This window comes from Lepidochelys kempii, chromosome 1, assembly GCF_965140265.1.
Source record: "Lepidochelys kempii isolate rLepKem1 chromosome 1, rLepKem1.hap2, whole genome shotgun sequence".
Classification (NCBI taxonomy): domain Eukaryota; kingdom Metazoa; phylum Chordata; order Testudines; family Cheloniidae; genus Lepidochelys; species Lepidochelys kempii.
The window spans coordinates 213,062,962-213,076,887 of NC_133256.1; the positions used below are offsets into that span (position 1 = coordinate 213,062,962).

Below are 13,926 nucleotides of genomic sequence, written 5' to 3' on the forward strand. Positions count from 1 at the left end.
ACCTAAACTGGTAAAAATAAGCTTAGGGGGGTTTTCATGCAGGTCCTCACATCTGTACCCTAGAGTTCAGAGTGGAGAAGGAACCTTCACACACACACAACCTCTATGGTCCTGAGGATGTCACATGGGCTGCAGCTGTGTGCTGATTGGGTTGCAAGTGGCCCACAGGCCATGGGTTGAGAACCACTACATCAGAGTAAGGTCTCTAGTAAGAAGTGATCTAAATCTGCTCCATGGTTTCCTTTCTGATTGTTGTTAGGTGGCATAATGATATTGGGGACGGGGAGTTAAAGAGGACCTCTCAAAGCCAAAGTAGTAATTACCAAAGAATTAGAACATTGTTTCAGTTGTTTAATAGTAAGTCTTCAAATATGGACATAATAGGTAAAAAAAATATATTCTTGGTACAGGACAAGAAAAAAAATCAGAATTAGAAGCAAAAAAAAAGTTTTTGTATAAAAATGATATATTGGCAACAGGAGATAAGAGAGTTCTCCATGTGAGATGGGTGAATCCTGGGGACAGTAGCCTCAAGCTGGCTCTACAGCAGTGTCACATTCTGCAGGCTGGTCTGGATTTTGGAGCAGATGAACAGTAGCAGCAGCAAGGGCCAAGAACAGAAGGCTGGTTGGTGAAGTGGAGTGTGATTATTGTTCCTCCCACTGAAAGAGGAGCCATCTCCTTCTATAATAGCTTACAAGCACTTTCTGAGCACAGAGAATTTTAACAGCTTAGTAGGGACCCTGTCCTGTTTTGTGCTCTGCTGAAACAGGACCACAATGCTCAAAACTTAAATAACTTATGTCAGAGTTGGATGACTTAAGTTGGACTCCATACTCAGCTCCATACAAGATGGAGCCTTATAAATATAGGCAACAGTAGCAACTGGATACTCCAAAATAGCACCTCATATGTTCATTCTTGTGCCATTACAGAAGACTTTAGCTAAACAGACCCTTTTCACACACACAGAAGTTTAGGCCTTCACAAGAATAGCCCAAGGCTTTTCCATTTTTCAGTGTTGCACAATATGGACCGTGGTAACTTCTCAGATTTGGAAACCTGGGATGGAGAGACATTTTACTGTCAGCCAAACAAGTCACATATCAAAAACCATAAATAGTTACCATGATAACACAGGTATAATTGTGATGAGCAGAGTAGCTTTTCAAAAATATGGAAGTGAGGTTATGAGAACAGTAAACTAGTTATGTTGACTAGAGTGAAGTACAGGGCAGAGGGATGCTAATGCCCCTTATTCCTGACCTCCAGCATCCACAGTTATTTAGGCCCTGGTATTCAACAGTGTTTTTTCCAAACACTTCACAGACCTGACCTGCACAACCTTTCAGTGTTCAGCTCAGAAAAAAAAATGTAGAAAGTTATTAAGTGGAATTGTACCTACAATTTTTTTTCCTTAGAAATTATTGGCAGATGAAAAAACAAAACAAACACACACCTGTTGTTTCCTGAACCTCAGGACTACAGTTGGGGAAGGGAGGGAGAAATCAGGAAAAAAGTCAAAGTTGTTTCCATTTTACAGGGCTCAAAGCCAATCCATTTGGGGGTTTTCCAAATTGTTGGTGAAGTTATCAGAATGCTTCTTCAAAAAATTATCAGTGAATGGGACATTAAAAAAAGCGTAAGCAAAAAACCCCCTATTTCCATGGGAAGTTGAGATTAAAAGTATCAGAAAAAGCAAACATTTTCAAAGACAAGTGTTTTACAACAAAAATTGTTTTAAAATGCCATTTTAGATTTAAAATTTTTCTTTCAGCCAGTTCCGTCCAGGACATATTCCACCCTTCTCTGCTACTAGGCACAAACTGGGAGGCAGGATGATTTATGCTACATTGTAGTCCTGATCCAGTGAATCACACACACACACACACTTCTGAGGTCAGACTTCAGAAATGGCTCTCCCCTTGGTGTTTGCGCCCTGTAAAAATTCTGCAATAAATACACAGGGAAATAGTAGCAAAGTCTTACACATCAGTGGTGAGAGCAGTACCATCTTCCCATTGCCAGTAACCTTTGGTGTCATTATACAATAATCCCATCCAGTAACGAAAACTTGTCAGTGGTTTTATGAAGTCCTACGGAGGAGAAAAAAAGAGAGAGACAAAAATATGATAGAACTGGCAGAAATTTGACGGATAATTTTTTCCATTATATATACAGTTTCATCAAAATCAAAATGTTTCCCACAGATTCTTCAATACTAGCTTCATTTTTTTTTCATTTTCCATTTTAGTTTTTGAAACCTGAAAAGTTTGTTTTTTGATTATTGGTTTCCAGATTATCTCCCCTCTCCCCATCTCTACTCTTTTCCCCTCAGCACTTTCTTATTTTTCCTTCTTTTCCTCCCCATGTAAGAAGTGGGGAAGAAGTGAGAGTGAGAGAGAAAGTGAGGGGGAGAAGCAATGAAAAACCTCCCCCCTACAGTACCACCCATTTTTTTTGTTTTACTCCCCACTTTTCAAGTTGGAAAATAGATTGAGGTGGGGGGGGGAGCAGAAAACCTATAAAACTAAGACACTGAAAAATGATTTTTGTTGTGGTTAAAAAAAAATCAAACTAGCATTTCAATTTAAAACTAAATCATTTTCTTTCACAGAAAAATGAAAATGAATTTTTTAAAATAAAATAGTTTTATTCAAAAATTTGGAAATAATTTTTTACCATCTCTTAATAAAAAGAACACAACTCAGTCCCCTGCTTCTGCCCTTCCTATAGTTATATGGATTTGAAGGAAAGGAATATGGTTAATGTTCTATGTAGGTCCGACTGCCAGCTGGCCAATCACAGAATTCCTTACACCCAGAAAAGGGGCCATAATGTGTGTGGGGGGGGTTGTTTTATAAAGACACTTTTCCCTAGTATACCTCCCCTCCTCTCCATGAAAGAATACAATAAAGGTACAGTGATTCCAACGTAGGGGGGTGCATGGGAGCCCTTTGGTAACCAAATCTATGCTCCAGAGAGTTGAGGGACGTGAGGCATTCCCTCCCTTAGGAGCAGTGTACACTATGGGTGTACCATTAATAGCCAACTAACTCTGAGGGGTCAGATCATAATTGAAACAGATACCTAGATTGCTAACACATTGCCAGAGATAATGTGGGCTTGTATATACAAACACTTAGTTCACTGCAAGCTGGGGTGTAAAACCTATCCCGCACTAGCCTGCTGAGCAGAAAGTGTCCATGTGGAACCTGCTGCCATGCACTCAAAATTGCCTAGTGCACTTTAATCTACTCCACTTTCAAAGCAGGCTTAATCAAAGCACACTTTGGAATGAATGAGCCAGCTCTACTAACCACAAAGGCAGTGTGAGTGTAAACCCCTGCAAATATTCCTCCACCCTTCTGGCTCTCTAGCATAGCAAAACATATTAACCCCCAAATTACAAAGCTCTGCCCAGTCCCATCCACAAACAAGAATCCTTAATTGCAGTGCTTTTAACTTGAGTTGTCTGGTCTGCCAGGGTGCATAGGCTAAAGCTTGAGTTAATACAACTCATCTGCTGCCAACATGATGACTCTAATGTGGATGCAGGCTAGCTCCCACTTCCTAGTGGGAAGGCATTAGAGAACAATTTTCCCCATGTGCCTAGAAAGAACAGACAAGTTCTCCCACAATTCACTGGGAAAGAACTCAGAGCAACTCAGCATACTGCAGTGCTAAGAATCATGGGATACACCCCCAGAAGTCTTGGTGGTACATATAGGGGAGTTCAGTGCTAGTGTGAACACAGCAGCTCCAGTGTAATTTCACACTGTGTCTGCTCTCGCTCCAGTTAGGCTAACTCAAGAGAAATAACTCAAGTGTAGATAACTTGTGTTAAAACTGCAGTGAAGCCATACTCTCAATTCCTTTAACTGCTTAAATCAGTGATGATTCTAAATTCTTTCCACTTCTCCAATATACAAAGTTAGCTAAGGGCCCCTTCGGAACTGAGGATATAGCTGATATGGATGAGGGACTCATATTATGCCAATGTCCATATCATGAGTAGAAAAGGTACTGTTATCAAGACAAATCTTATTTTCCAAGGCTATCAAGGAGGGATGAATGGAGAGTGATAAGTTAATAGCCCTGAGGGGTTAGAACAATTTTATTGACAGGTTTGAGAATAGCAGCTGTGTTAGTCTGTATCCGCAAAAAGAAAAGGAGTACTTGTGGCACCGTAGAGACTAACAAATTTATCTGAGCATAAGCTGTAGCTCACGAAAGCTTATGCTCAAATAAATTTGTTAGTCACTAAGGTGCCACAAGTACGCCTTTTCCTTTGACAATTTTATTGTTTGTATTAGTCAAATTTGTAGATTTGGTATGTATTTTCACCATAAAATAATATAGCAGTCAGACACATCAATATAACCTCTTCCTCTCCTATCTTTGACAAATCAGTTATTTGTAGTTTGGGATATACAGGAATTCAAAAGAAATGAAATAGACTCTACCAGCTCTTCCTTGCTGTCTATCTTCAGCAGTCTGGAGCCCAGGGAAGAGCAATATTCTTTACACACAGACCAAGATTTTATACCAGATGAAAGTTCATAACAGTCCTTCCCATGCTGTATCCAGTTCTTTGGACAAATGATGCACTTGTCTCCTTCATGAGAAAATATATGTGCAGAGGGTCAGAACTGAGTGAGAGTCAGTTAGACATTAGGTTCTCTTTCCAACAAATCCACCTGAGAGCTGATACTGATATTTCATCCTCTGACTCTACAATGTCTAGTATAAATAGTCAAATATACCAATTTATTTTCCTTAGAAATTTTAAAAATCATTTTTCAAAGTTTCCTGAGAATATTTTTATTCTCCCTCCCGCCTTCCCCTTCTCTCCCACATTTGTAGTGTCAAAAATATTAAAAGGGACAATGAGTGGGTAAATGAAGAGATAGCAAGATAACAAGGGAAATGATTGCACATTAAAAAAAGAATGTTTATAATTTTTCATAAAAAATGAAACATTTCAAATAAATCTGTAATTCTGAGAAAACTGTTAACAGAGAAAGAAGCTAGGTGAGGTAAAATCTTTTATTGGACCAACTTCTGTTGGTGAAAGAGAGAAGCTTTCGAGCTACACAGCTTCTTCTTCGTCATCTTAAAAAGCAGCTCATTGCAGCTTGAAACCTTGTATCTTTCACCAGAAGGAACTGGTCCAATAAAAGATTATGGGCAGCACATATAAGAGGTTAAACCTCCGCAAAATAAAAAAGGCTGGCCATGCAGGGGGCAAATGCCAGATGCGGGTTACCTCCCTTTGGAGGTGTATTGGCCTGTCTCCTCTGCACCCTGGGAGCAGGAGCGCTGGAAGCTACCTAGAAGGGGTGGGGGTGGGGACGACACCAGCACCATATCCCTATCCCCCCGATCTGCCCCTCCTCTGCTGGGGGGAGGATTGAGTAGCATGAAGCCCTCCCTGCACCCCCAGTGCTGCACTGCCCACCTGCTTTCCCCCACCCTTCAGCTGCAGTGTTTCCCCTCCTGCCCATGTGTGTGTGGACCTGGGCACATGTGCTCCCCCTCAGAGGTCCTTCCCCTTCCTACATCAGCATGCACTGGGCTGATGGGCCTTCTTGTCCCTCTACCTGCCTTTCCACACACCCCCAGTGCAGTTCTCTGTCTTCACCCCCATAGTTTGGTCATGTCCTGCATCCTGGCTGTTCTCTGCTCCTCCCCATATTCCCCCTATGGGATCTCCTCCCTTCTGTAGTTGTTGCTGGTTCCTCTGACACACCCACCTGCCCCCAGTTCTTTGTTGCTCCCTGAGCGAGTGGGTCTTCGGGGGGAGGAAGAAGCCTGGGCATGTCTTGTGGGAAGGGCAGAGGGGGACAGGGCCACAGTCTGGGCGCCAGTGGGCCCCCCACTTCTAGGGAGCTTCTGGCTCTCCTGCGTGTAGCCTCTCCAAATGAAAGACTCATGTGCCACTATGTAAAAGATGTTACCTCACCCACCTTGTCATTGTAATATCTTGGGACCAACGCAGCAACATTACTGCAAACAGTTAAAAAGAGAGGCAATTATCCACCACAAAATGGTGGAGGGAATTTTTTTATCAGCTTTAGTTCATAGATATTTAGGTCAGAAGGGATCATTATGATCATCTAGTCTGACCTCCTGCACAATGCAGGCCACAGAATTTCACCCACCACTCCTGCAAAAATCTCTCACCTATGTCTGAGCTATTGAAGTCCTCAAATCGTGGTTTAAAGACTTCAAGGAGCAGAGAATCCTCCAGCAAGTGACCCGTGCCCCATGCTACAGAGGAAGGCGAAAATCCTCCAGTCCTCTTCCAATCTGCCCTGGAGAAAAATTCCTTCCCAAATATGGCAATCAGCTAAACCCTGAGCATATGGGCAAGATTCACTAGCCAGATACTACAGAAAATTCTTTCCTGGGTAACTCAGATCCCACCCCATCTAATATCCCATCACAGGCCATTGGGCCTATTTACCATGAATATTTAATTACCAAAACCATGTTATCCCATCATACCATCTCCTCCATAAACTTATCGAGTTTAATCTTAAAGCCAGATAGATCTTTTGCCCCCACTGCTTCCCTTGGAAGGCTATTCCAAAACTTCACTCCTCTGCTGGTTAGAAACCTTCATCTAATTTCAAGTCTAAACTTCCTGGTGGCCAGTTTATATCCATTTGTTCTTGTGTCCACATTGGTACTGAGCTTAAATAATTCCTCTCCCTCTCTGGTATTTATCCCTCTGATATATTTATAGAGAGCAATCATATCTCCCCTCAACCTTCTTTTAGTTAGGCTAAACAAGCCAAGCTCCTTAAGTCTCCTTTCATAAGACAAATTTTCCATTCCTCGGGTCATCCTACTAGCCTTTCTCTGTACCTGTTCCAGTTTGAATTCATCCTTCTTAAACATGGGAGACCAGAACTGCACACAGTATTCCAGGTGAGGTCTCACCAGTGCCTTGTATAACGGTACTAAAACCTCCTTATCCCTACTGGAAATACCTCTCCTGATGCATCCCAAGACGGAATTAGCTTTTTTCACAGCCATATCATACTAGTTATTAGTACTTAGCTAAGATTGTGTCATTTTCCTTGGAAAATTGCTTAGCACACTATACACCAGGAACAGGTACAGTCTAGACACCATATGTCCTCATGTACTTGATGTAACATGCAGACAGCACTCTCAAGATGTTTGCTACTCTCTTACAGTGGTGGTTCATGTTTACAGTATGGACAGTGTCCTCCCAACCTGTCAATCTTGTTATGTTACAGACAGACCATCTCACCACAGATGACCTGAAAATAAAGCACTGTACCTGACATATTAGGTTAGTAATAATGACAGCTGATGTTTACATAGCAATTTCCAAACAAAGACCCCAAACTGCTCATTACATTTTTATAAAGGGACAATGAGTTGAAATAACTGTTAAAGAACACAGCTGTGCTATATTTGAGAATGAGAATTTGCTTATGTCAGACTGTAAAGAGTAAACTGTACCTAATTAGGCACAAGGTAGTTAGTCAATATTTTTTAGCCAAATGTTAACCTGGCAGGATACTAGAACAATCTTCCTGTTTATCAGGTTTGGGGGAAATGGGTCTGGTTTTGTTGCAGGAGATCTCAGGATTTCTTGTTTTCCTAGCCCATGTGAAAGACACTCCCTCCAGCATCACAGTGCTCCCTACAACACTGCTTAAATACAAAAACAGTCCCTACCCCATAATGCATAAGTAAAGGGGTGGAAAGTTAATGGGAGGATGTAACCATGAGAAACTTCTCCCACCCCCTCCAGCTATCAGACAAGTATGTTCAGCTATGCCAGGTCTCTTTCAAGCAGGTTTGTTCTCTTGCACGAGTGAGTAAACAAACAGAAAATCATCTTTTAACTCACTCTTTGTTCTCAGGCTTTTGGGCCACCCCTCCCCGAGTCTCCAGCAGCTTGCACCAGGCAGCTTCCCAGCTCTAGTCAGCTCAGTTCCCTTCTTAGAGCAGTGGACTCAGGGGTGGCTCCCTGAGCACTTAGTCCTTTACTTTGGGACTCACCGCAGGAGCTAGTGCTACTCTACCCTGGCTTTCCATCCATAGGCACTGCCTAGCCCAATCACTCTCTCCTCTGCTTGGCCGTTAGTCAACCTTTATAGTCCCAGATGCACCCCAGCCCCTTCTAATTGGCTGGATTAGGCTCACCTACTGTGACACAGGGGCACTACGCCTGGTCTAGTGACCGGGACCAGCTACTCTGTGACAGGAGAACAAAGAGGAGGCATCCTGTGGTTATGGGAAGTGAAGAGAAGCAGTTGGGTGTGCTGGAAGGGGAGGAGTGAGGGGCTGAAGCAGAGGAAGTGGAAGTTTAAATTGCCCACTCCCCCAGAACACCAGGCTGCCCTTTCAAGTTTTCATTCCCTTTCTAGTGAGAGAGACAAACTGTGAACTGGTCAGTATGCTAAGATTATATAAGGCAAATTGTAGAGCTGGTTTGAAATTATCCATTGAAATGCGTGATGGAAAATTCCCCAAAAATCAGTTTACTCTGGAAAATGTTGAATTTGCTGGAATTGCATGTGCAAATAGCTGACTGAAGCACACAGAGGCTTGCTACATTAAGAGTCCCCAGTTCAGGAAAGCTGAACATGTTACAACATTCTTATGCCCAATCTACAATTAGAAAATTAAGTCAGTTTAACTATGTCACTCAGGGGTATTAAAAATCCACATCCCTGAACAGCATAGTTAAAGGTCAGTGGAAGAACCTAGCTACCATCTCTCTGGGAGGTGGATTACCTCCACTGAGGGGAGAACGCCTCTCGTTGGCATAGGCAGTGTCTTAATTGAAGAACTACAGTGGCGCAGCTGTAGCATTTTAAGTATAGACATACCCTTAGTTATTTTGGCCCCAATGCAGCAAAGCTCCTAAGCACATGCATACATTGCACTGAAATTAATGGGACTGACCCACATGTTCAAGTGCTTTGTTTAATAAGGGCCATAATGACTGAGAAACTATTTGCAACAAACTCATATTGCTTGTGACTAGAAATCCACCATTTGAATGCTACTCTCCAGAGGTGAACAGCTGGTGAGTTAATTCTCCTCAATCTCTCTGTTCATTAGCAGCTGACGTTGATTAAGAATCATATTCTGTGTTGAGATAGGATTTAAGGTTCCTGTATGGAGTAGGTAGAAAAATATTAATGGAATAATTAATTCAAGAGTTTTTTATAATATTTTAAAAAAGCAACCCAGATTTTTCTTCATTTTCATCCAACTTTCTTCCTGCAACACATAATGGGATAAGTCTCTGCTGGCAAAATACCATAGACTTCAATAGAGTTATGCCAACAGAAAATGTAGGCCCTTATGTATGTTATCAACTGTTTGGCCCTTTCCTTGAAGAAAGTGAACACAAGGAGCACATTGACAAACTTTCCTTGTTCCTATACAAAAGTAAAGCATTCTAATTAATTTAAAATGTCACCACGGGGACTACAGAAGTGCTGGAAGCTATTAGAATCAGATCATGGTGTAGACGCTGCTCTCTTTTGCCACTCTGGTAGTCCAAGAGGGTGGAAACTGGCTTCTAGGGATATCCTTTGAGTGAGGGATCCTCTGCTGGCAAACACCATGTTCAAGCCCTGGCATGGGGTATGTATTTTAAGAGAGAGTGGGAGGGGCCACAGAATCCAAGATGCCCTTAACACCCCCAGGACTGGGGCCTGTGTAAAACCAGCACCAGGATTAGGAGCTGTAACTGGCTCCTGATCACCACCACCAAGTCCAGCAGAGACTGGGGGGTTGGGTGATTTGGGTTATATTTCTCTGGTTAGAAAACATACTCATTAGCGCTAGTTGATTTTTTTAAAAAATTGAATTTCAAAAAATGAGGGAAATTTAGAAACAAAAAATAACTAATTTTTCCACTTTTTTCATGCCATTTCAGAAGTTCTGTTGAAAATTACCAAGACTAAAGCTAAATACAAGAAACACAGTTGTCTGCCAAAGGCAAGGTCCTGTACCTTTTGACTGCAAAGTCTTCAAGAAATTAATATTCTCGGTTTGAAGATAATCTCTCTCCCTTGTGAGGTTTTCTAGGATTTCCTGTAGCTCATGAGTTTGGTGTTCCAAGATAATTTGCTGGCAGGTAAGATTTTCCAGAATTCCCTGCTGCTGGCTGAAGTTTTGCTGCCATCTGCAAACTAGATGGAAAAAGAGAAAATAACATCCCAATGGCTTGCAAGATAGAAGAACAAAGAGATATAAGTTTATTATTTCCAGTTCCAATTATTTTTGATGTTAAAGAAATAATTTAAAAAAATACACTAATAAGATTCTTCTTTCATTTTAAAAATCTTTTTAATGTTCAAGGCCTGTTCAAGAAAATCTGGGGTCTCCTGTGAAGCCATATGCTTGGATGCCCTGAATGGAAAGGCCAATGCTCAGTGTGCGATCTTCCCTGACATATCTACCCCAAACTTCCATACCTTGTCATTTATGGGGAGAATAGGAAATGATTTCAGACATGCTATGTCTATTTGTGGAGAGAGTTAAGGGAATACTGGATAAAAGTTTCCTTTTAAGTAGGCAAGGCTGACAAGCAACAATGTGCCCCAATAAGGGCCATGATAAAGGGGGAGCCATCCCAGTTCCATGGGGGCTCAAATTGTTACTACAGAGTTCTGTCACCACAAAGATTTTCATACTACACAGTATGGAGTAGCAGAGCATGAGCAGTGATTAGCACAATAATATTTTCTGTCTCTTAGATGGGATCTCCAGGGACCCCTGTGCCACTCTAGGTTTAGTAGCTTTGTCTGAATTGGCCTTCTGTAAATGTAGTGTTACTGAAAGATGATAAACTGCCAACCTGAACTGCAGGGGTCATCACTGCTTATCCATGGCACTGGTAAAGTACCAACACTGCCGGCTTCACTGCATTGCCCCATGGACGTGCCTCCTCTTTGTTTTGGAGAGAACACCATTTGGTATGAGAGATGAGTTGTTTCCAAGACGTATTCACATTTTAGTCTTCCTGCAGAGACTGTGAAGCATGGAGATGATCACCTCCAGCTCTGGTGCTGGTTGATGAGATGGACACCTGGTCACTGGTATCCACCTGTTGTGTATAGTCTTATAGTTGGACTGTAAGCTTGTTGGGGCAGAGGCTGTCTTTTTGTTATATAGTTGTATAGCACCTAGCAAAATGAAGTGGGGCCTCTAGGTGCTACTGCAATGCTAATAATAAATAATTCATTTCACATCCAATTGCCAGCAGATGGCAACAATTTGTGCTTTTAATCTCTGAGTGACCTGGATTTGAATTTATGACCCAGAGATTAAAATCTATTTCATTACCAGTGTCATAAAGTAATGGGAGAGATGAGTTTCAGGACAACTGAAATATCAGGCTCAAGGTGTATCAAATTGGTCACTCAAAAACTGAGGCCCTCAAAATCAGTGACCGCTTTGAAAACTTGGGTTTTAGTGTCTTCTCTATAGTACTTACCCAGAGCACCCAAGACCCCTGATGTTACCAGCAAAGCCAGGCAGAGGATTCCAAAGATTACTGCAAAGGGCCTCCACAGAGGAGAAGACGAATCTAACAGAGAGAGCAGGAACAAAGACAGGCAAACTGAGTCCCTCTCCTGAGACTCAGGGGTCAGATTGGGGCTTCTCCAGTCTGTGGCAGATTCTCAAAGCCAGAACCCACCCAGCAATTCCCACAGAATATCAGACCAATAGTCCATCTAGTCCACTGTCTTGTCTTCAGGAGTGGCCCATATCAGTTCTTCAGAGTACAGTGTAAGTTCCCAATAATGGACAACTATGGAATAGGCTGCCCATACAGGAAGTTTCTTCCTAACCCCCAGCAGCTGGCTTATGCTGTGAAGCATTGAGGTGGATGTGAAATACAGCAACCTGCAAAATAAGAGCTTCTTTTGATTAGATGCTCAATAATTCTGACAACCAATAAGTGATTGGGGAAAACAGACTTCTTTTTTGACTGGTGAGTCTGTGAACTCTCCATCTGCATGATTATTTACTGATTTTGGATCCCAAGTCTCCCAGTAACATGACATTAGCAAGCACAATAGAGAGCAAACATAGAACTTTCCAACTCCTGAAATACCCCACTAGAAACAATGGACAGATAGTGGATGAAGAACTTTGACTATGGTCAGTATGGCCATATCACAACAAAGGTCTCCTCTCCAGCTCCATCTTCCCACCCCCATGTGTCACTGCCCATTTGGAGTAGCAGTGGCAGGACAATCCAATCCCTTCTCAGACAGACAGGTCACCAGCAAAGACCCCCTTCTCTTTAGAAGGGTAAAATGTGGCTGCAGAGGGAGTTCCCAATGTTCACCCCAGCAACTAGTGCATCTGCTTAGATGGGCTGTCCAGCCAGCCCTACTTCACTCTTTCTTTTCTGGCACATGTAGACTCCGCGGCAGGGGTGGGGTTGAAGTGTATCTTCCAAGAGCAGTGGGCCTTGAAGTTAACACCCCATTGAAATGAATAGGGCAGCTCACACTTCTCAGAGCCATTGTTTCAAGTTCTTTGAGGATTCAGGCAGGTGTAAGTGCATTGGTTATGGCCAATTCACATTTTTAAGCCTTTTTCTTTTTTCACAAACATAAGAGCTAGAATTTTTTTTTAATTAAAGCTGGGATTCTACTGTAATCACATGACTCCAGGAGATGGGGTCCTAGGCATGGGCCTCTAGTGCCTATGTCTTAATATGGTCCTAATTAACACTCCAGCATGTATAGAGTAATAGCTTGTGATGCAAGGTACCTTTGTTCTTGGTGATCACAGCTCTCTGTCTGCTTTGCTGTTGAGTAGGAGTGTGAAATTTCAGTTCTGAGTAGGTCACCTCCTGCTCGCTCATTCTGGGGGGGATATAGGATAGAAAATTTAGACTCTTCTTTGGTGGACTGAGGTGGGTGATGGGGTTGAATGAGGAATTGACCTGACAGAGTTGTGTATTTCTGCCACAGAAAGCAAACAAATAAATAAATCACAATCCTTATTATGGCCTAATAGATTGGTCTATGGAAGCCAGAATATTGGGATGAGTTAAAATTTCATATTAAGCAGGGAGTTCAGTAGGTACTTCTTATCATTTTTATCTGCTTCCAGAAAATTTAGTTAAGCTGCAAAGAAAAGTTGTTAGAACATATCAATAGCTAAAGCCAAACAAACCTTATGTATACTGAAAAAAAGCAACCGGATTCCCTGCAACACCCCACCAAAAAACACAACTGTAAAGGATGATCGCACTCTCAAAAAATGTGTAAAAATGGCAGTTACCCAACCAATTCATTCTGTTGTGTGTATTTATCTGCTGTTTTTATTACCAAAAAAAGGTTTCACAGTTTTTACTCCTGCTCACCCTGCAGACCCAAAATAGCTCAGATGGGTTTTTCCTCATGCCACAATAGTCAACAAACTCAGGTTTTGAGTGAAAGGGCAAGAACCCTACACCAAAAATACCTAGCCCATGTTCTTCACAATTCATATCTAAGGACTGTCAGCAAGATTTCAGGTGCTCATATTTTGTATAGGAATAAAATGTTTGTCTTGATTTCGTTTTGTTGGGCCCTGTCTATATTTCTAACCATTTTATATGACTTCTCCGACTCCTCTAGAGCTCAGAACACCTTTTCTTTTAATATCATTTGAAAATGTTATTAACATGCTAGTTACACCCTCTTCCACATAAATAATGAGAGAACTTATCACCGATTTCTTGTACCTCCCCCCACTTAATTGCATATACTGCATTCCATATATTGGATTTATTAGCTTTTGTTCCTGGTCCCTCAGCAAGCTTTCAGTCCAAGAGACAATGCTGATTTCTAAGACAACTTGAATTAACTTTACAATAAGATTTCTTGAGACTTTTTACCAAAGAGTTTTCTGAAA

The 13,926-nt window shown here is 41.8% G+C and overlaps 1 protein-coding gene across 1 annotated transcript; it reads right to left on the reverse strand.

Annotated features, from left to right (window-relative positions):
- Window positions 1-941: 941 nt before the first annotated feature.
- Window positions 942-12,889, reverse strand: LOC140905823 (natural killer cells antigen CD94-like). Its single transcript, XM_073329323.1, has 6 exons — window positions 12,796-12,889; window positions 11,504-11,596; window positions 10,017-10,196; window positions 4,467-4,618; window positions 1,990-2,096; window positions 942-1,062 (listed from the first exon to the last, which is right to left on the reverse strand). Exons 1-6 carry the CDS (start codon window positions 12,887-12,889, stop codon window positions 942-944), a joined length of 747 nt encoding a protein of 248 aa, XP_073185424.1.
- Between the last annotated feature and the right edge of the window lie 1,037 nt (window positions 12,890-13,926).